We start from the raw sequence: 22,875 nt of genomic DNA on the forward strand, positions 1-22,875 counted from the left end.
CCCGGCCGGCAGCGCCGGGGGGACCGCGCAGAGGGACGGACCGCCGCGGGTGGCCGCGCCGCGGGCACGATGTGGAGCCGCGTCCGGGGCTGGGGCGGCGCGGCCCGCGGCTCCTGTCGCCTCACCGCCCGGCTCCTCGCCGCGCCAGCGAGCGGCCGGGAGGCGGTGGGGGTAGCGCGGCTGGCGGGGAGGCCTCACAGGTACTGTCGCCTCCCGTAAATCCTTCACCGGGGAGGCGGGCGGTGTCCTCACCCCGCGGGCTTTTGGGGGATGGGGTTTGCTCGGCTCCCCGGGGAAAGCTGCTCCTCTCCGCCGCAGGTGGGGCCGGCCCGGCCCGCCGTGGCCTGTGCCCTGAGAGCGGGTTGCCGCCCTTCGCCGCTGCCTTAAACGGAGGCCTCGTGTTTTAGCGACTTTCTCCCGTGACCGTGGCGCCTGGACCGGGCGGGCGGGCGGGCTGCGGGGCCTACCCGGTGCCCTGCTGCGGCCGGCCCGCCCGCCCGCCGCCGCCCCCCGGCTTCGGCTGCCCTCTCCCCGGGTCCCTCGGGGTTGGCAGCAAGCAGGCCAAGCCCGAGTCCGTCTGTCCTGCTGGGGCTGTGTGCTGTTGACACCAGTGGGCAGAAGTCCTTGGGAAAGTGAAGTCAAGTAGAGGGGAGTGGTCTGGGCTGTGCTTCTCCTGTTGCTTTCCTTGCCGTCCTTCTCATCTTCGAGTGGCGTGAACAACGTGCATGTATGACCTGAGCATAATTTTACGGCGTGTGTATCAACAGAGCGGTGCTGCCTGTACATGCCCAAAGCACTGGCTAAAAGTAGTATTTGGAAGTTCTCTTTTATTTTTATTAAAAGATTTTAACTGCTTTTAATGAAAAGTCATTTGTGTGTGTATTTTTTTTATTTCAAAGCTCCTCGATATTTTTGGACAAGCTCCGATACTGTGATAGTCTCATATATAAAGCAGCTTGGTTTCTTTTGTCGCTGTGTTTGCTTTCTAAGGCTAGGCTTCCGAGCCGAAGACAAACCTGATGGTAGGGGAAATACAGTAATGCAAGCTGCAATGTACTATTGGCGTTAAATGTTTAAGGCTTGCAGTCTTGCTGTGTTTTTCTGATGCTGTGAGCAAAGATCTCTGAATGGATAAATAGTTTTAAGGACCATGCAGCCTGAATTAATGAAAAACGTGTTTGAAAAAGGTCTGTGGAGAATAACTGTGTGTGAGACAGCGGGACTCCTACCGTCTTCTCAGTAATGTAGTTCTGAAGGTTTCCTTAACTTTTCCTGCTGCTTTTCAACATAGAAATTTAGGGTTTAATGCTGACAATTTATTGCTGGCAATTTGTTAAGTGCAGAGTGACTGAAGTAATAATGTGGTGCCTGCTAGCACTAGCAGAATTTTCTTCTTTAGCCAGAGAGAGGTGTGTATAAGGGGGGGGAAGTATTTCAAAATTGTTTCAGATCTGTTGAAGTGTTTTATTTTTGAACCAAAATCAATATTTAATTGTAAGTTTTTTTCTTTATTTTAGTAACTTGAAGGTTGTTTTAAAAAAGTAGTTATGAATTTAAAGATTTAAACATTTCATTTTAGAATGTTAAAGAGAACAGGTCTTTGAATTTTATGATAGTTTTTTCAGAGTATGCAGTTGTGTCTGTGTTGCAGCAATATCCTAAAACGCTCCCTGCTGTCCCTGGCTTCACAGCCTCGCCTGCACCATGCCTGTTTTAGCTTCTTTGCAGTGATGTGTTAAACTAGGTAGAGTAGCTCTTTCAGATGGAAAAAATAACCAAAATAACTTTCTTGTTTGTTACTGGGTTATCTTGCAGCAGGATCCATTTCCTCATAAGGCTGCACAAATTCAAGCTCTCAGTCTGCTACCTAATGCAGGGATACTTTAAAAGCCTTAAGTTCTTAGATTAAACACAATTTATTGGTGGAGGAAATAAAGTTGGTTTTGTGATTTTTGTGATGAAGAAACCATAAGTAATCAAGAGTTTTAAATAGTGACCTAGCCCTTCTCAAAAGTCGAAAGGTATGTGTTTGACATGTACTTAACATACTCAGTTTGCACTCCATTAGGCCTAGACAGTTGTAACTGATGGGGGGTTTTTTGTAGATTTACCAAATTCAGCCTTGGACCCTATTTGTAACTTCGGATTTTTTATGTATTTATTTTTTTTTTTAAACTTTGTATATCATCTAGCAAAATACAGAAACTCTTCAGCACAAGCAGCGTGCTTTCTGCTGAGAAAGATGAACCTATTGCTTCCAAAGACAGCACCACTGAAGTGGCATCAAAGAGTCAGGAGGCTACAGCAGAAACACCAAAGCAGAAGTTGTTAGACCTTATTGGTAATATGAAAGTAGAAGTGAGCTACAGGAAGAAACTCCAAGAGTTAAAAACACGTGAGATCAAAAAGCAAGGCCTGGACAGTGAAGGCAGTATGCTTCAGAAAACTACCGAAGACACCCAGCGGTAAAGTATAAGAAACTTTTCTTAGCCTGTTTTCTCTTTTTTTTTTTTTTTTTTTCCCAAATTGTTTTTTTCATTATCTAGGGCAAAATAAAGCATCAAATGTCATTTGCAAGTATGGAAGAGAGTCTTGTAAGGGAATGTAGTGTAGATGTAGATTGCAGTAAGTCACAGGGGAGAATCTGGATAAAAGATGTTGTCTGCTTTCTATAATGTGTTACCTTTTTCTGCACTGAGACTCTTGAAAGGTAGCACTAGCAGCTGCCTGTGGGAAGTTATTTTAATGGGAGGGGGAAAATACTGTTCAGATAAAATACAGTAAAGCTGAGGAAAAAGGGGGGGGGGGGGAGGAAGCCAAACCCAAAATTAAGAATGGCACCATGATTATTGAGACTCGCGGATGGCTCCCTACCACGTTGTGTTTATAATGTAGGTCTGTGCTGCCTGTGGTCTTTGGCCACCTGAGTACAACAGCTTGTCAGTGTCGTTTAGCAGCTCATAATTAGTGCAACATAGGGCAAACCTAGCTTTCCCTCTGGCCACCTGCACCCCCATTTGGGATAATGTCTAACTGTAACTTCTGAGTTATTAAGACATAAAATGACATCATAGAAATGACAATTTAAATAGATTAAGGCTTGTATTTTTTCATATTTCCATATCTGTTGTGTCTCTTGCAGAGGCAGGCCTTTAAATCCAGAACTGGTGGAGGCTGCTTCTGCAGTTGCATCTTCCCTAACACTCAACAAGAAACAGACAGAATCAGAACTACTTGCACAACTAAGACGACACGAAGAAACCACAGATAAACAGAAAAAGGGGGGAACTATTAACCTACGGTCTGTATATTGAATGTTATTCTCAGTAATGTTTGAAATTCTGATTTTGCAATGTCATCTTGAAGGTGGCTGGGTTCTGTGTTGGAAAGATGGCCCTAAAAGATACATTTGGACAGGTTATACTTGGAATTAATGAATAATAGGAACATCATTGGTCTGGTTATACCAAACTCCCTAAATTTTGCCATCCTCATTCTAAAATGGTTTTGCAGAAATGGAATTGTTTTCCTGCCCAGGATCATTACTTTCTTGGACAGGCTAGCAAAATAACAGGTTTGGGTGTTGTTTTTTTTTCTTCCAAGCTTCTGAAATTCTCACACAATGGATGGATTTGTACATGTTTCAGACATTCTGTCTGGACTGGTGAAATTTCATGACAGCTCTGCAGAACTGAACTAGAGCAGCTCTATTTATATCCCCACCCTTCCTTTCAAAACTTTCCAGTCAACCCAAGAAACTCATCTCTTGGCTTAACTCCATTTCTAGTGTGGCTTTCAAACAGATGAGAAACATTTGTTTGGAAACTCAGTTGTGCATACTGCTCTTTTGGATGCTGGCTAAAGACAGATTTTTCGTTCTCTTTTTTTCAGCTAGTAGTCCGATAACTACTCAGAAAATAAGGCATTAAATCCAGGTGAAATCCTGAACTAAACAGAAAATTGGATCTTCAGCAAAATAGGAATGTGAAACCTTTATTTATGGCTGTTTGCGGTGTGAACTGCAAGCTGCTTATCATCTTAGTTTTAATTAATTCTGTGAAAATGAATTTGTCCCAAACCAGGATTTAAGTTTGACCTATGAATTATTATTTGTAGGTTGCTCAGTAAAGGATCTGCTTTGTATGTTTATCAATGACCTGCAGAGTAGCCAACAAACTAATGATGTTTGTGGCTGATGTCTGCCCTTTACGTGAGTGAAAACAAAGGAGGAACGTGACAGATGCTTGCAAATAAATTTAGTTAGATGGTTGCAAATAGCTTGGGAAGCACAGTGCTCCGTGAATAACTTTGTTGAACAAAATGCATGTTCTTCAGAGGTTGTGAAGGGAAAAGGAAGAAACTGTCCTAGTTTCCCTTTTAGCGTATATTCACGATTCTCTCTACCAAGAGCACTAATGGTGGTTGTGGAGGGTAGAATGAAATTCTCTCCAAATGTGGGAAGTCTGTGCTTTTTGAGGGGGAAGTGTGGTTTTAGGTAGTACACGCAAGCCTCTCCAAAGGCTCTGTGTGTGCGCTGTTTTCATGATGTTGTCTCAGCCTGAATATAGATCTTGAGAACTTGACAGAAGCTAATCTCTCCATAGGCTTTTGGAGCCAAAATGAATAGCTTTAAAGGTTATGGGTCTAGCTGTTTTATGTAAAATCAATGTGTTTCTTTTTTTTTTATTCTTTTTGTGTGCAGTGTTACAAAAAAACTTAAGGGACACTTACTAATGTAAGAAGAACAAATAAGGAATATTTTATATAAAGAATATGTTCATTAAACTATTAATTACCAGTGAGGTTTTTCCATCTCTGTCACTGGGGTTTTTAGAAGAGCAGAGCACACAAATGTCAATAACGGCATTGGCTGTGGGTGGCCAACTTAAATGTAAGCGGAACCTACTTCAGTTCCTGGTAAGATATTGGAGGACCATGCTGATACTGATCAAGCTAATACATGCAGTGGCTAAACCTCATATGGGCCTGCATCTATTCCTTAAGACAGACATACTCTTCTCTAAATGTGGTTGCTCTGCCTACTGGCAACAAGGGCTCGCTGTCCTCATCACCCATTGCACTTTCCCTGAAGCACTTACCCAGCTGTGGCTGCTGTGGAAGAAGGAAGGCATCTAAGGAAGTTGTAGTCTAAGCAAAAAGGCTTTTTTTCTGTTGAAAGAGAGTTTAAATTCTTCAAAAGTTTAAAAGCTGAAGTCCCTGCAACTGTGCAGTGCCTCTGTATAGTTGGTCAATGGGTTAAGATGTGCTATTACAATATTTTATAACATGCTTGTGGGTGAATCACTATGGTCAGAAAAATGCATTTTCCTCAACCAAAACCAGCCTTTTTGGTTGGCTAGGAATGTCATAGCTGGTTTGCTTTGATTTGAGTTGGTAAGCTCTATTCCCTGAGGCAGCTTTGTGAACTAGCTTGCTTCTACCTGCAAATATATGTTAGTATTTTTTATTATATGCTGAAGAGAACTGTAGAATAGTTGGGGTTGGAAGGGACCTTTAAAGGTCATCTAGTCCAACCCCCCTGCAATGAGCAGGTATGTCTTCAGCTAGATCAGGTTGCTCAGGGCCCCATCCAGCCTGTCCTTGAATGTTTCCAAGGATGGGGCACCTACCACCTCTCTGGGCAACCTGTGCCAGTGTTTCACCACCCTCTCTGTAAAAAATTTCTTCCTTATATCTAGTCTGAATCAACCCTCTTTTAGTTAAAACCATTACCCCTTGTCTTATCACTACATGTCCTTGTAAAAAGTCCCTCTCCAGCTTTCTCGTACGCCCCCTTCAGGTACCAGAAGGTTGCAGTAAGGTCTTCGCTGAGCCTTCTCTTCTCCAGGCAGAACAACCCCAACTCTCTCAGCCTTTCCTCATAGGAAAGGTGTTCCATCCCTCTCACCATTTTTGTGGCCTCCTCTGGGCCGCTCCAACAGGTCCATGTCTTTCCTGTGCTGAGGACCCCAGAGCTGGATGCAGCACTCCAGGTGGGGTCTCACCAGAGCGGAGTAGAGGGGCAGAATCACCTCCCTTGACCTGCTGGCCACGCTTCTTTTGATGCAGCCCAGGACACAGTTGGCTTTCTGGGCTGCGAGAGCACATTGCTGGCTCACGTCCAGCTTTTCATACAGTGGTACCCCTAAGTCCTTCTCCTCAGGGCTGCTCTCAATCCCTTCATCCCCCAGCCTGTATTGGTACCAGGGTTGCCCCAACCCCGGTGCAGGATCTTGCACTTGGCCTTGTTGAACTTCATGAGGTTCACATGGGCCCACTTCTCGAGCTTGTCCAGGTCCCTCTGGATGGCATCCCATCCCTCAGGTGTGTCGGTCACACCACTCAGCTTGGTGTCATCTGCAGATTTGCTGAGGGGACACTCAGTTAGACTCTGAGATGAATTTGGTACTTTCAACTTTCTGATCAGTGTTAAAACTGTTGATTTTAAAAAGTCCAGCAGAAGGCGGTAAAATGCTTTAAATATATTAGAAAGCAATTACTTTTATTCATACATGATTATTTTGTGTTGATTTTTATTTGACAACAAAGAATATGGGCAGTTTAACTTTTCATTTTTTTCCATAAAGGTTTTGCATTCAATATACTGACAGATTTAAAAAGCCAATATATATTCCTCTGTTATTTAAAACCATTTAAAAATGAGATACCTTCACAATAGTAGAGCCATATAATGCTTAACTGCAGAAAATTGGGATACTGCTATTGATATTTGTGAGGGTATCAAATAAATTGTACATTGTCCAGATCTTTTGGTTTGTACTAATTTTTTTCCAGGATTGTGCCATGGCCTCCAGAGGTCACTGTTGTATGCAGTTGTTTCACTGCCTTGTTTTGTAGACAGCGTGAGGACAGCGTGTTCACTAGGAGAGGAAAATATTAACGATACAGGAATTTATTTTTCTCAGTGTGGGATGAAGTTTCGCTCAGTGGAAATTACAACAGCACTATACCAAAATAGAATCAGCGGCACTACAAGTTGAAATTTCGGCTCCTGTTTTGGGTGAAGAAGTAGTAAAGTAATTCAGAGCTTAGGCTAAAGTATATCCAAAGATCTTTGGGTCTCTGTTTTTAGTGGTGTAATTATTGATTGGTGATCAGGAAGGAGAGAGAATCTGTGCTTGCTACAAAAGCTCTACCTCTTCCCATCTCTGGAAGGCAGAAGTATCTAGGAGCTTATTTTTTTAACCTCATGTTGTGACACGAGGTAATATGTAATATGGAACCACTGTAGGTACACTGGGGTTGGAGTATGAATTTGTTTTTTCATTACAAACGACATTAAAAACATCTTTGTAGTTTTATTTTTAGATAATACGGGGCATTTTTAATGATGGAGCAATGAATGTTGTTGTTCATATACCAGCGATGGGGTGACGTTAGGACTTTTCGGTGAGAGTATGAGTACCATTGACTGCATGTTCTGGTAGCTTGATACCGTAGTCTGTGCAGACCTACTGTGTAAAACCACAAATAACTCAAGGTGGGCTGTGAGAAGAGCTGCTCCAAGGAAGCCTGATCCCCCTGTAGCACAGGAACACTCCAGCCTTGTAGGTTGCAGCCAAGCCAAGCAGTTGGGCTGGGCCGCGTGTGACTGATGTTAGGAATTATCTGTCCTCAGAAGTGTGTCAAGCCTCTGGCCCAACACCAGCTCACTAATGCCAGTAGGCACTTCGTAGAGTAATTTCTAGTGTGAGATACGCAACAAATCTGAGATTGTTTTTTCTTTAAGATTAAAATGAAATGATTTCAAACTTGTTTTCAGATGCCTTTCTTTCAGAGCACGTACCTGAAGTGCTATGCTATTCTTGTTCTGCCGTTGGAAACCACATCTAAGACTGAAGAGAAAATCCTACTATGTTGCTGAGGCAATTAGCTTTTACAATCTTCCAAAGTATTTCTTTCTTGTTAAGAAAATCTCTTTTGACTTAACCTATCAAAAACATAGTTTGAACTTCGGTCAGATTTTCATAAAATGGATATGCAGTGTTTTTGACTTGGCCTGTTTTTGTTTTTTGAGACCGTATTTCTCTCTTAAAACTTGTGCGCTGCAATTTTGGATGACCGCATGTTACCGGAAGCGGCTGGGAGGAGAGGACAGCTATGAGGAAGAATTATCAGCTTGGTCTTTACCAACCAACAGACTTACCGGTTAAGGGGAAGAGGCAGAAAGGTGGTGTGTACATTCAGAATGAGCTGCAAACCATGCTGGAAGAGATCGGAGCATTTGTTCTTCACGTATGATTTTGACTACAGAATTGTGAAGGAAGATGTGGTCTGTTAATGCTGTAATATGATTATGCAATGCAACAGATTGCAGTGGATCAGGAAAGGTGACCTACTTATTAGGGTGGCATGATTGATCCATGTCAGCTGATGTGTGAGGGCAAGCTTCCTTTTGCTCTGCAGCAGCACAGCTCTGTCCCTGGGCAGTGTTGGTTCCTGTGCAAAAAACTGGTGATTTTTACCTCCCTATTTCAGCGTATTCATTGTATACAGAGAAATTCCTCGTGTACTTATGCAACATGCACCTAGTGCACTCTGTGACTATCGGTATGCAGATAGACGAAAATTTTCTTCTAGTTGGAAACTAAATAATTTTAAAGAAAGCATTCATTGTAGATTTAGTAGGCTACAATAGCACTTTTCATTTAATCTGTGTAGAATGTAACAACTGAGTTGGTTTAAAAAGTAAGACTTGAATGTTTGATGACTTAAAAATGGGTGTATTTTGTGATGCATGTATAATTCTGCCTTATGGAGGCTTATGAAAACAATTGAGAGTAGAGTTTCTGGTTAATACATGTGACAAACTTCCTTGCTTTGTCGATTTGTCGAGTTTTTACATTCATGTTTTTTATTTCAGCAATGTTATTTCAGAAATGGCAGTTAAAAGGCAGTCCCCAGCTCAGAGAGGTGTGAGGATATCCAGTCGCATTTCCTTGGAGTTGGATGAGAATGGTCAAAGAATCAAGCCTGGAAGATTGTCACCTCATTTTTTTGACTCCAGAAGGTATTTTTGTTGTGTTCCCTTCCAATAGAAGGAGAGTGCAAAAAATTACTAATGGATAATATTTTAGATGTAGTTGTGAATATTCATGTTACCATGATACTTCAGAGCTTAAAGAAATTACTTAGCACTTTTTTTTGAAAAATACTTGTTAGCATTGAAATAAACTTCTGTGAGAATACATTAGTTAATGTGCACTTTTAATATTAAATTTTAGATAATTAAAAATACTTGGTGCTGAAATGTAATTGTGTTTGTTTTAGCTAGTTTAAATTATTCTCACTTATGCATAATACAAATTTATATCACTTAACTTTTTGGGAAATGGAGGCTTTGAAGGCTTACTTTCATCTAATGGAAAACTGATTAATGTTCTGTGTTTAGAAAAGTTTCATCCGTTGCGTTGGGGTTTTAAAGGGATTTTAAAGTTGGTTTTGGTTGTTGTTTTTTTATTTTATTTTTTACCACCTTGTTGCAACTGCTAAGTCATTCTGTAATTGATTTCTCTATTGTCTGTGACATTATAATTGTCTATGAAATGTACTTTATAATTTACATGATGATTTCAGGGTGCTCCTTAAGTTTATCTTGCTGCTGTTTATGTGGCCAGTCTATTTCTTAATGAACCAAGGAGTGCTCTTTTTTTTTTTTTACTCTTGTAAGCTATGCTTTCTTGTCTGTGGTCTTTTGATTTTCCCGTGGCAGCTCATCATGGCATTCCTTCTCAGTATATTCTTTCTCTAGCAGTTCTGTTTTTAGTAAGATTAACTTCTCTAATCATTAATTTAGTTTGCAAATTAATCCCCTTTTCTTGGGGTTAGGGGCTGGAAGTTGAGGGAATCATTTGTGTTTAGATAGATAATGCTGAAGGCAGAATTTGGATAACTAAGAAAAAAAAAAAGGCATGAATTTATGGGGGAGTAAATGTGCAATATTCTGCCTTCTTTGGCTGAGACATCTATTTCAGTATATCATAAACAGAGAATTGTGACTTCCCATAAGGAACAAATTGTAACATATGCATCGAGCCATGTAGATCATGCAAAAACCTCCAAGAAGTGGCTATAGTCAGTCATTACAAGAACTTAGCCTGCTTGCTGAAATGTTTCTGGGTAACTTCCTTGTTCTTGAACTACCAAACTGTTAAGGTGTGTTAGGGAAGTATCTCTTGGGCCTCTTCAGTGTTAAAAGGCCAGCAAGCAGTGTTTTCTTTTCCTGATGCAAAGCTTGTAGAAAGTGCAAGAGGGCCTTCTTGTAATGGAAGTTGAAGGGAAGAAGTGGAACAAGGTTCTGGACCAAGCCCTCCTGACTTACGTATTTCTTTACTGGGATTTTCATTCAGCTATAAGCTGCCGGTTTGAGGAGCAAGGGAACTGACTTCATTATCAGTTGCTGAATAGCTCTATAGATATTTTCAATCCAGGGATAATTATCAGACAGAGTTGGTAGTCACATGAAAGTAATTTTGTTATTAGGCTATGATTCTTGACTGACTATAAGAAATACTTTAAGGTGTTGGATTAAAAGTTTTCTGAAGTTTGAAATAATAGAAATAATATGATCTAGAAGTATAAACTGAAAACCTGAGCTATTATGTGCTTATACAGTATATGTTATTTTATATCTTTGCTAAACTTTTCATTTATTAACATATTGCAAAGTAAAGTGAATTCCATTTACGCTTGAGAACGTTTGTTTATGATAGCTGAGAAGCTGTCTCACCCTCTTTATGTGATGAAACTGCACTTGGTATATAACTTCAGGAACAGTACCTTAAAATAGTTTTTAAAATCCCTGTAATGAGCAAACTGTCTCCAGTTTCAGTCCTAAGTTTCCTCCTGCATCCCTGAAAATCTAACTAGTATACTTATCTATTGATAATGTGAAAAGAATGGGTAGGAAGAATATCTAAGTTTATATCGAGTTAGTAGATTTCAGTGAAATGAGTGATGTTACTTTATAGTAACTTGGACTAGTAATTTTAAAATAAATGTTCTTCCAAGTTATGCTTGTATCTTCGGCCAACGTTATTGGGAGTTACACACAGATAGGAAAATATAATCCTAAATCAACATTCTTTTAAGGCTCTGTAATTAGATTGCTCTGTGCTGAAATAGGTCCAGGGTAGTTACATCAGTAAAATGTAATATGACAAGAGCAGGTTTGCAGAAGCAGTTGTAGCCATGAGAAATCTGCAGTAAATGCAGAGAGGTGAAATTTTAAGGTCAGGAAGGGCAAGTATTGCCAGGGTAACAGTGAATATGTAATAACATAAAGTAGGAACTATTAGAATTTCAGTGGAAACCTGGAAGATTGTATGATTAAAAGAATCATTTGTTCTAAAGTTAAGTGTGTTCTACAGTAAAGGCATTGGTTTTTCTTTGTTTCCATTTATAAGAAAATTGATTTTGATAATAAATGAACTCTTGTTCAACTCCTGTTGAACTCTTGGATTTTTAATTTTTTTTTTAGCATAGGCTTATGCTAAAGATAAATATGATTAAGAATAGATGATTGGAGTGAAATATTTTTATATTCAGAAGAGAGAGCATCAGGGTGATGCTATTTAAAATATATCATACAGATATACTTTGAGTGTTTGCCATATGGCAGAGAAGGTGGCTGTGTAATCTTCCAAAAAGGCTATTTATGTCATAAAGCAGGAATTGTTTGATTTAGCTGTTGCCTTTTCTCTTCCTGAATTGCGCAATATTTTTACAGGGGAAAAAACCCAAATCACCAGATTCACTTTTTAGTTGCAACTTTGTAAAATTGCTTGAGTATGGTGGTTTGATACTGTTTAGCTTTGTTCAGATTCCTAAATATTTCAGTAAAAAATGACTGCAAATATAATGTTTGATTTATGCTCATTCTTTCACACAGAAGTGTTTTGGGAAGCTCTGTTACAGACGAATAATGAAGTCATAAACACTTTCTTGGGTTAAAAGCCTGAGGATTTAGTGAGAGTCACTATCTCATTTCTTTTTTTCCTCCAGAGATCTGTTAGTTCATGAGAATATTTTGTGCTTTTAAATTTGTTATCTGGCAATGTTGTGAAGTGTTGTGAAATACTAAATATCGTTTTTCCTTTTTGTTTATAGAAGTCTCAAAGTAGGAAGGAGGCTTAATATATTCTCTAAGGCTTCTACAGAAACAGAAAATGCACTGGAAACAGGTTAGTGGAAATTCAATAATGAAAAACCCAGTGAAGCCAAGTTCTGAAGTTTTAGAATATCAAGAGATTCACTGTTGTGAAGGAGACTTAGACCTGTTAACTTCCTGCTTTCAGACCTATAAAAAAAGGAATACTGTAATGTAACTCTGATTTTTAGTAAACAAGACTTCTATGCAGGGTAATAGATTAATGTTTTCTGTACTAATCAGGACATTCTGTTACTGAACTTGAAGGGTAAAACTGGCTTTTTGTCACTAAGGCCTGTCTGTCTTCTGTGAGTGTAAAACCAGCCTGGAGAATGGCTATGTTGGCCCAGTAGCTTATTTGGTCAAGTTGGAAGCTTGCTGCGTTCATTTTACGGCGAAGAAACACAAGGCTGTGATCCCAGGGAAACAAGTGTGTGCTAACAGGTGGCTAATCATAAGCAGGGTAGAAAAAAAAACAAGACCATGCATTCAGTTGCTGTGTGGACTTCTCCTGTTTAGTGTTGTAAATGTAGCTTGAAAGATCCTATAAGTGGCTGACAAATGACACCTTGCTTTACCTACTGTAAAGCTCTTCATATATGTTTTGAATCATAGAATGGTTTGGGTTGGAAGGGACCTTTAAAGGTCATCTAGTCCAGCCCCCCTGCAATGAGCAGGGACACCTTCAACTAGATCAGGTTGCTCAGAGCCCTGTCCAACCTGACCTTGAATGTTTCCAAGGATGGGGCACCTACCACCTCTCTGGGCAACCTGTGCCAGTGTTTCACCACCCTCACTGTAAAAAATTTCTTCCTTATATCCAGTCTGAATCTACCCTCTTTTAGTTTAAAACCATTATCCCTTGTTCTATCGCAACAGGCCCTACTAAAAAGTCTGTCCTCATCTTTCTTATAAGCCCCCTTTAAGTATTGAAAGGCTGCAATAAGGTCTTCGCTGAGCCTTCTCTTCTCCAGGCTGAACAACCCCAGCTCTCTCGGCCGTTCCTCCTAGGAAAGGTGTTCCATCCCTCTGATCATTTTTGTGGCCCTCCAACAGGTCCATGTCTTTCCTGTGCTGAGGGCTCCAGAGCTGAACGCAGCACTCCAGGTGGGATCTCACCAGAGTGGAGTAGAGGGGCAGAATCACCTCCCTCGACCTGCTGGCCACGCTTCTTTTGATGAAGCCAGTTGGCTTTCTGGGCTGCGAGAGCATGTTGCCAGCTCACGTCCAGCTTTTCATACAGTGGTACCCCTAAGTCCTTCTCCTCAGGGCTGCTCTTAATCCCTTCATCCCCCAGCCTGTATTGGTACCAGGGGTTGCCCCAACCCCAGTGCAGGGCCTTGCATTTGGCCTTGTTAAACTTCATGAGGTTCACATGGGCCCACTTCTCGAGCTTGTCCAGGTCCCTCTGGCTGGCATCCCATCCCGCAGGTGTGTCAATTGCACCACTCAGCTTGGTGTCATCTGCAAATTTGCTGAGGATGCACTCAATCCCACTGTCTGTGTTATTGATGAAGATGCTAAACAGTACTGGTCCCAATGTGGACCTCTGAGGGACACCACTTGCCGCTTATCTCCATCCAGACATTGAGCCATTGACCGCTACCCTCTGGATGTGGCCATCCAGCCAACTCCTTATCCACCAAATATACCTGCCAAAACTCATGTAAGATAAAACCAAAAATCAGTGGCGAAACAGGTATGACCCACCTTCATATTCACTGTATGGCATGGCTCTGCAGGAACAGTCTGAATGCCACGTAAGGGGGATAGCTTCCACGCATGAAGACTTAGCTTTACTACAGACTGGGTTTTGCCTAAGAGTGTGTGAATATCGGCAAGTCATGTAAAGAACTCCCTCCCTCCCTTTTCTTTCTGAACAATGAAACTGCATTTTTAGCATCTTTAATACGCTGATTTCCCTAAGCTATTCTGAGGCCCTTTGGAAAAAAGACTTTATTCGAGTGTAGTGACTTAGAACTATATACAAAGCCAGCAGCTGTAGAAGAAACAGTATTCCTCTCTGATATCTTAGAAAATGATACGTATTTGTTTCCGTTTCGAGAGTGGGACTGTCAGTTTTTGCCAGATTCTAGCTGAGTAGTTTTCTCCTTTTTCTTACACTTGAAATTGCAGGGAGAAATTAACTTGTTTACTTAATTTCTTTAGTAAAATGTCAGATAGTGCTATTTACATATTTTCAAGCAGCTGTGAGCTTTCTGAATGCAGCCACCTCTGTGGTGGACTGTGAAAGTTGCTATTAGAATGGAATTCAATTTGCTGTATTTTAAGACTGCAAATTTCCTTAAAATTGTTCCATTTTACATATAAAAACATAAAGAATGATGCAGCATTTGTTTTTAGTGATCTTTACAAATGTGATGTTCAAGTAACTAGCGTTTGTGTTGAATCAAATCTACTCAGGTAAAATGGTGAGAATTTAACCTGTCTTTTTTGCATGAGCACGATGCAGATGCAGCGGCACATAGTAGTCATCCTAGATAAAAAGTTGGTACACGCTTTTTTTCTTTAACACAAAACTAGAATGTGCACAAATTGTGTAAGAGAGCAATTGGACTTTATTTGATTTGTAATTAGATATTAAGAAGTAAGCTTCTTTCAGCTTTTTATGTGGTGTTTCCTTGTTTGATTCCAGGTAGCCTTGAGGAAATCTACAATATATTCTAAGCCAGGAAGCTTATTACTTGGCTTGCTGACTAAGCCTGATGACAAATATTTTTTTTTTGCGTTAATCTCGGGGAAATACTAGTGTGATACTTGATATCTTGATTAATTTGCTTTCACTTTCTTGGTTCATATTAGTGGAGATAATGAGTTAAAATATTATTTATACATGACAGAAAAGCAAGTTCTGTGTTTTGTATTGAATATTTATTTTGAAAACCTGAATGTTAACTGGAAAGTAAATTGACATCCTGAAAAAATTATTCATAACTGTTAACATAAAATATCAGTATCTGTTAACATAAAATGTCAGTATTATTTTCTGTTTCACAGAGGTGAAAATATAATGTTTATCACCTTTACTGCAAGCTTGAAAAAAAATGAGTTTCTGCTCTCTTCTATTAGAAGATTTATTAGTAGCCCATTATTAGAACGTATTCTTTAAGATGTGGACAATAATTTCATTCTGGTACGGTTTCTCATGTTGTTGTCTTTTATCTGTATTTTATTCCTGCCTTCAGCCCTCAAATCAAAGTAGGCAGCTAGGAAATATAGTTCTGGAAATTTCCCTGCTAAGTAAGAAATAATTTGAAAAAGTATCTTCTGATTTAACACAAAAAATGAAAACAGTTTTCAGTATGTAAAAATACTGTTTGCCCTTTTCATTTTGTTTTTTCTTAAAGGAGGGGGGAGATTTTTTTTTTAAATCCAGTTGAGTTGTAAGCCACTGAGCCAAAGATGAGATTATATCTTAATTTCAAATACTTACACTTATGATTAGTAAAATAATAGCTGATTGGCCATGATCCACTTCAAATGGACTGTAACATTTGAATTCACATAAAGAGCTCTGTTCCAAGGAGCTTAGGGTGAACTGATGTCGGAGGAGACAAGAAAACAAAGGGGAGCACCAGTTAAGCCAGCTCATGAGAAGGCAGCCGAAGGCACTCCCAGCAGTTCCTCCCTGTCCTCTGGTAACAGCTTGTTCCCTTCACTTCAGCAATGCGGTTCAGTCTGGGCTCATGACCAGCTCTCCTGGGTGGAGGGGCAGGAACTCCTTAAGAGTAACTCTGCTGTCATATGAGCACGCTTTGATTAAAAAAAAAAAAAAAAAATTATATGCATCAGGAAAGATGCATCCCTAAAGGGACTGTTTGACTTTGGGAGAATAGGAAATCTGGATTTCTCAAGCCCAAGAGACAAAAACTGGGATGCTTATGAGTGTTGGGGAAGGAATTGCCATCATTTGTAGATTGAGCTGTCTCCCTGAAGGAGAGTATAGTTGTGAAGTACCTGAAAACTCCTGTAGTAAGCAAGATTCCTTTAGCAGAGTGCACCAGTCAAGTTCAGAGTTTGTCCTATGTACAATTTGTGAAAGACAAAAAGGAAAAAAAAGATTGTGGAAAAATTAAATTCCTGCTCTGTGTGAAAGGCTTAAAAATAAATTGTCCCCTAGGAGTTCAGAATACGTTTTCACCAGACATTTGAGAATTTAATGGACTTTCATTTCAACAGAGAATTCTCATTTGAGAAAGGTGATGCTGGCATCTGAGGTAGAAAAATTTGCACAGCTGAAAGTATTAGTCTCCATAAAGGTTAATGTTAAAGGACTTTGTTTTAGCTAGTGAGACGTCTTTGGCATGCTGACAGATCTTTACAAAACTTCTATTTTAGTATCTTCACCAACAATTTGGGATCTGGAATTTGCAAAGGAGATTGCAGCAATAACTGCACAGCCTCCCCGAAACGGTTTTGAGGAGATGATCCAGTGGACAAAAGAAGGAATACTGTGGGAGTTCCCAATTGACAATGAAACTGGTACGTGCACTGTTAACTTTTAATATCTGTCTATATTTATCTTTTTTGAGAATTAGAGCATGTTATGACCTTTGGCTGTTTTAACATAGTGTTTCAGCTATGAGTCATTCATTTGATAGTAAACTAATATAACTTTCCAGCTGTCCCAAATCAGAGGTGCTTCAGATGAACTCATTCTGGCACTCTTCAGGTGAAGTTCTGCAGGTGGTTTGGCTGATCTGAGGACTGGCTGCTGCCAAAAAGGGGAGAACTCCTGCCCTCCCTCCCTCCCTTTCTCACTCAGCCCTGATGCTTTCAACACCAAAAGGCCATTCAAGTCTATTACATAAAACTTTTCCTATGCAACTTCTTTAAAGAAGCATCTAGCAGAGGATGGAGAATCTTAAAACTGCTGCGTGTGTTTTATAATGCTGATTCTGTTCTTTGGTGTGGCTCTCAGACCAAGTGCTAGCCGGATCCTGATCAGCTATCTGCCAGTTCCATATCTGCGCCATCTGAGTGTTAAACAGTTGTTTGCTCCCTTTGTTCTATGTGTTTTGTAAGAATAAACAGTCCCAATATTCACTCACTCTGGGCATCGTATCTTAACTAGACATCTTTGTACACGGTATTTACTTTTATTACCATTTTAAAATAAAAGAAAAAAAAGCTCTGTGTGAAGTTAAGCCAGCAGAGAGAGAGAGAGAGCGCGCATGTTAAGGAAGGGAAGAACAACTACCCAAAGCAAGTGTACACTTTAGGAAAGGGGACTTCATAACTTGAGGGAGGGCTTGGCTGTGGTTTTTTTTTTTTTTTTTAAACTTTAAAGACATCAAACAGAACTACTTTAGAATGATTCAGTCACTGAAAGCAAAACAGGTCTGAAGCTCGGAGTCTTTGAAAATCTGTCCTATACTGAGTTGCAAATTGCATAATGTGGTTCATCGTTTCTTGATGTTTATTCTCATCCTATTTTGGCAGTTTCTTCACAGAATTTAATCATGGTCCCAGAATTGATCTGTTCCATCATGTAGAAATCCAAGTATACTCTAGTCATGTTTTTGCAAGCTTAAAACCACTGTGGCGAATGGTTTTTCTGTTGTTGTAATGTGGCTGGAACCCTGCTGTCTGGGGCCGTAAGTGGACCAGGCGTCTTTGGTGGCCAATGGTTTTTCTGTTGCAGCAATGCGGCCGGAACCGTGCTGTCTGGGATGGGGTGGCGAATGGACAAAGAGTCTTTACATATACTTAAACAAGAATCTGTATTGATTTGTCCACAAAGGCTAGTCATGTGGAAAATTCCAGTGGAGTGTTCCAAAATCTATCACCTCTCAGGCTGAAATATCAAGTCAGTAAATTCCATCCTATCAAACTGCCAGCCACAGGCTATTAATCAGATCAGGTATGTCAAAGCACAGTTAAAAGCTTGAGAACCTTGCTCCAATTATACCAACATATGGTAATTTCAGTGGCTCTGCAAAAGAAAGATGCCCCTTCCTGCTATTAATTTTGCAGTTTTGTGACAGTCATCTCCCTCAATAGGAGGACATTACCTCAGCTTGTTCTGTGTCAAGAAACATGTGATTTTTCTTTTATGCCACAAGCATGTGGCTTTAAAAACATAAGTGTAATTCAATTTTTCTATTGAGGAAGCATGTATACTCAACTTCTAGCAGTATGAAAGCCTTTAAAGTTTTAAATATAAAAAAGAAAGAAGACCTCTTATAACTGTTTTTCTTGGCTCCAGAGCATCTCCGGTGTTCTCATTAGAGTGCTTTACCAAGGCACTGTGCTGTGCTTTGAGGCATCAGGGCAAGGTCATGATTTTTAAATCTTTGCCGGCCTTGGTGCAAACATCTGAAGATGTGGCTAGACGTACCGGCTTGCCACAGTGGCCAGTAGCAGTCTTCACTCCCCACCCGCTGCCCTGTTGCCTGCTTCTGACTGTATGTCCTTTCCCTTATCTGATGCAGTTGAAGTCACTGTTAGGCAGAAACCTACCTTTTTTTTCTCTCCATCTGTCCAACCTCTGATTAATTTTTACCAGATTAGCAAACCATTAGTATAGCTTGCATAACAATGTTCTCGCTCCTCCAGTCCTTTCTGCTTGTCTCTTCTGCTTCTAGGAGCTTTAGTTCTGCTCTGTGACTTGCAATGGCAAAAAGTTGGGAAAAACACTGATTTCTGGCCCTTTTAAAAATTATTTCTGTGCGTTTATGCTTTGATGACTCAAATCCTGAGGAGTGCAGTTGTTAAGAAGGACAGTGCAGATTATTGGTGCTACTTTGCTTTAGCACCTCGTTCTGAGGAGCAAATGCTTCTGGTTGGCCAGAGCGCGTTACGGCAGAAGTAACAGGCTTAATAGAAGTCTCAGAAAATTAATGCCTCAGTTGCCCCTGATGGCTTCTGTAGGCAAAAGTTCACTGAGTCCTGTGCTGGCCGTTTTGCTGACATGCAGAGAAGCATTGGATCAGTTTGCCACGAGAGGTGGCAAATGTTACACAACCATTTTGGGGGGGGGTTGCTTTACTAATTCTGTGTCTATTCTAGGGACTTACTGTAAGAGCATGATTTATTCTAAAAATCCTAGAATCATAGAATGGTTTGTGTTGGAAGGGACCTTTTAAAGATGATCTAGTCCAAACCCCCTGCCATGGGCAGGGACATCTTTCACTAGATCAGGATACTTGGTCATCTTTATAGCATGTCAGCAACACTCCCTATAAGGATGGACATCTGCATTTGAGATGTCATCTTTAAGGCAAGGTTGGTCATGTCTTGGAACATGGTTAGTGTTTGAGCTAGAGAAGTTCCCCAGATTTTCTGCTTTGTAGTATGTAGGGGATTGGAAGTAGGATGTTGAGAGTGGGTGACTTCTTGCTTTGAGGTTTATAAAGAAAATGCTCTACTTTAGGCTCCCACCATGCATGTTCTTTCAAATTAGGTTTCTGAGGAGAGAGCAAGAGAGGCTGAGGGACAGGCTTGTTCTTCCCATGCAGCTGGAGTTACGGCTTGCTGGGGGTGGGGGGAGTCATGCCAGCATATCTCATCTAATCAGTTCCCACCAGAGGTCTCAGCCTCTGATGCTTTGGGCAATTGTGGTCTCTTTTTGTGATGCACGCTTTACTTTTTTGAGGACTGAAGTATGTGGTCTAACTGAAATGTTTGGACTTAACACTTCATCCCCAAACCATACATCATGTCTTTGACAAATGGGAGATCAAAATACATGATGTAATATTTCCTTCTGACCTGCATTTTTGTGAGACTATAAATGGTTTAATTTCTTTTGGGTTAGAGATGAAAATTGGTGAAATTGTTAATTAGCCACAATCTCTCCTAATACCCTGTATCTATCCCCAAAAGAAGAGCATCCAGAAGGCCGAATTTTACTGTCAGCATTATTCACATTCTTTCAGTAGTGGGTTCGTTGGTTTAATTCTCTTGGATTTTTGTGACCAGCAAAAGTATGGAAATCTGGAAAGGATGTTAGCTTGTGAAAGCAACCAGCAGCATCCAGGTACAGTGAGATTTCACCTCCTCTTGGTGAGGGAAAGTCATGGGTGGCATGGTAAAAGGATCATCTCTGTGCTTCTGTAAGTGGACATATATTTCTACTGTGCTTGGAAACCTACCTTCTGAAGCTGATGGGACCTTTTTGTTTCCCTTTTAACATAAAAGAAAAAGAAGAGAGCTTCTGAAGAAGGAAACGTGCTTTCTTTTTCAAGGACAAGGGAGATAAATGTGGCATGTAGCTGGTATTGATATACTCACATATTTCTGGGAAAAATAGAGGTATTCCCCAGCTCCTTCAGCTATTGCAGTACCTAAAGTTTAAAACAGGAAAGAAATAATGCAAACTTAACGAATATAAGCTGAGAGACTTCTCCATCCCAGAGATGTGCATCATTTCTTCTGAAACTGTAGAAGCTCTAACACAGGAGAAAGCCTAGGACTGACATGGCTTAATTACCTCAATTTTAATACTCCTGATTTAATGTTGTCAAACATTGTGGTATCCTAGCTAGTATAGAAAAACACGTACACTTATGTCTGTGGTGTAGACATCCATTTTTGTCATCTGGAAATGTTCATATGCAATATTTTTCTCTAATAACAGATTTTTACTTAAAGGTGCAAATGTAATTTACAAATCTATAGCAAATGGGGATCAAATAAATTTTTTCCTGTATCCCTAACTGAAGAAAAATCTTTCAATTGCAACTCCCAGTTTGCTGTGATTTTTTTATCTCAGAATTGGGAACTGCGAAAGCAGCCTTTTTTCTGTATGTAGGAGTTCGTGTTCTGAGTCTTTGTCTTGTGCGTGCTAGCATCGTAGTACGAACAACAGCGAAGGAAATCCACAGGACAGAGAACAAAACTTTACCGTAGGGTCTGAGCTGTGGTTGGTTAGAGATCTACAGTAATCCCTTGTCCCGTGTTCCTGTGGATGCTTTTGAATGCATCATCTTTTGCCCTGGTTATGACTCAGAAGTAGTAGCTGGTGAGATACACAACATTTTTACATCGGCATACACTCACAGATTCAGAAGGTGTTAGAAAAACAATTTTATGTGCCCATTTGATAGCAGTAGGATGTTAAAACCATGACTTGGAATGAACATGCAAGTGTGTGCTAGCTGTTCAGTATTAGATACTTCATGAGGTTGCCTCATTTGTTCAAGACTAGCTTGTATTCTTTAATCCTCTGCGGAATTTAGGCAATCAGTGTTTTCTTAAAGAATTTATTAAGCAAATGTCCCCAATCTAAAAGGTGGTACTCATGATGAATCAAAATTTTCACATATTGAACAAACCGGTTTTTAGCAAGAAGATTGATTTATTTTTTTTAATTATTCCCCCCGCTCCTGCTCTGGTATCAGCTTTCAGCGAGATTGCCAGCCAGAACGTTGATTTAAATATTAGATATTCTTATAAATGAGAGCACAAAATGGAAGTAATAGGGTAGACAGGAGTATGATATATGCTGATGTTTTTTGTGTGGAGGGAGAAATTAATGTCTTAAAATTCTGCAGTTTCTTCTAGTTCTGTGTGGTTGGCTTAACTGTGCAAAAGAATTAAAAGGCACAGAACAATTAATTTTAATAATTTAAGATTATTTGCAAACTTTATCGCTTTTTCCTTTGTTAAATTTGCTGTTATATTATAATAATAACTTTGTCTTTTTTTTTTTTTTTTTTTTTTGTCCCTTCTGTTAGGGATGGAGGATGATGCTGAATTTCATGAACATATCTTTCTGGAGAAACACCTCGAAGACTTTCCCAAGCAAGGACCTATTCGCCACTTCATGGAACTAGTCATCTGTGGGCTTTCAAAAAACCCATACCTCAGTGTTAAACAGAAGATTGAACACATTGAGTGGTTTCAGAAGTATTTTGAGGAAAAGAAGGAACTTCTTCAAGAGATTTGAGACTTGGGAAAGTGCTTAACCTTGAAATGAACAATCATTACGTCAAAATTGATGATTTCTTATAATGGAAATACTGTCAGTGCATAGTAATCATGTGACCTGAAAGTTGTATTTTAAATAATAAACTGAAAGGTCATATTTTCATGTGTGTATGTCCATGTATACGTAGATATTTTTTGACAACAAAAGAAGGTACTGAAAAGTACAGCTTTTGTAGATTGTGCATTTAAAATTTAGTTTATCAAAATTGTTGTCTTTTAAATTTGAAACTAGTCTTTGACCATACAAAATATTAGGTCTAATTCCACTTCTTACACCCCTCACGCTTGGTGTGTATCCTGACAGGTTTGATGATATTTCCCATTCTGGAAAACTTGAAATGCTTTTATTTTTAAAAACTCCTGATAAAACTTGAAGTTTGAAAAGCTGTTACTGAGATAGTAACAGTTCATTTTGGTAATTCATTAAATACACTGGTATTTGGATGGTATTAATCCTTTCTATCCTCCTTTCACTAATTATCTTTATTGGTTCATTTTAAAATTTTTGGTAATGACTAAGTCATTTGAATTGAATGCCTGTTAGTTCATCTGCTTAATGAAGGGCTATTGTGTTCCTGAGGTGTGCACAGCATAATACCCGTGAGTTATATAGAATAATAAGAGAAGTCTTTCCTACCATCCATACATCCACTTCGAAGCTTTTGACCAACTTCCCATCAGTATTTATTGTTTAAAAATGGGTCTGGTTGTCAAGTAATCCATAAAGTTGTGTTTTGTTAGAGCAAGTAGTT

General features: G+C 39.9%; 1 protein-coding gene across 2 annotated transcripts; it reads left to right on the forward strand.

Moving 5' to 3' along the window:
• The first annotated feature begins 12 nt into the window (after window positions 1-12).
• On the forward strand, window positions 13-22,220 carry MRPS31 (mitochondrial ribosomal protein S31). Of its 2 annotated transcripts, none has more exons than XM_087758441.1 (7): window positions 13-200; window positions 2,193-2,465; window positions 3,143-3,301; window positions 8,885-9,031; window positions 12,130-12,203; window positions 16,529-16,672; window positions 21,871-22,220. In XM_087758441.1, the coding sequence occupies exons 1-7, from the start codon at window positions 70-72 to the stop codon at window positions 22,080-22,082; spliced, it is 1,140 nt and encodes a 379-aa protein (XP_087614567.1). In that variant the 5' UTR covers window positions 13-69; the 3' UTR covers window positions 22,083-22,220. The 2 variants fall into 2 exon arrangements, with proteins under 2 accessions (XP_087614567.1, XP_087614568.1); XM_087758442.1 differs by lacking the exon at window positions 21,871-22,220 and adding an exon at window positions 16,813-17,156.
• The last annotated feature ends 655 nt before the right edge of the window (window positions 22,221-22,875 follow it).

The sequence above is a fragment of the Nipponia nippon genome, unplaced genomic scaffold, assembly GCF_047370975.1.
Source record: "Nipponia nippon isolate SJK-2023a ecotype South Korea unplaced genomic scaffold, ASM4737097v1 scaffold_2, whole genome shotgun sequence".
Taxonomy (NCBI): Eukaryota; Metazoa; Chordata; class Aves; order Pelecaniformes; family Threskiornithidae; genus Nipponia; species Nipponia nippon.

Excerpts from the sequence above, each read along its gene's own strand:
- MRPS31 (XM_087758441.1), top strand. The coding sequence starts at position 70 with ATGTGGAGCCGCGTCCGGGGCTGGGGCGGCGCGGCCCGCGGCTCCTGT. Across the intron at positions 3,302-8,884 it reads GGGGGAACTATTAACCTACG|CAATGTTATTTCAGAAATGG; the intron begins GTCTGTATATTG and ends TTTTTATTTCAG. Across the intron at positions 16,673-21,870 it reads CCCAATTGACAATGAAACTG|GGATGGAGGATGATGCTGAA; the intron begins GTACGTGCACTG and ends CCCTTCTGTTAG.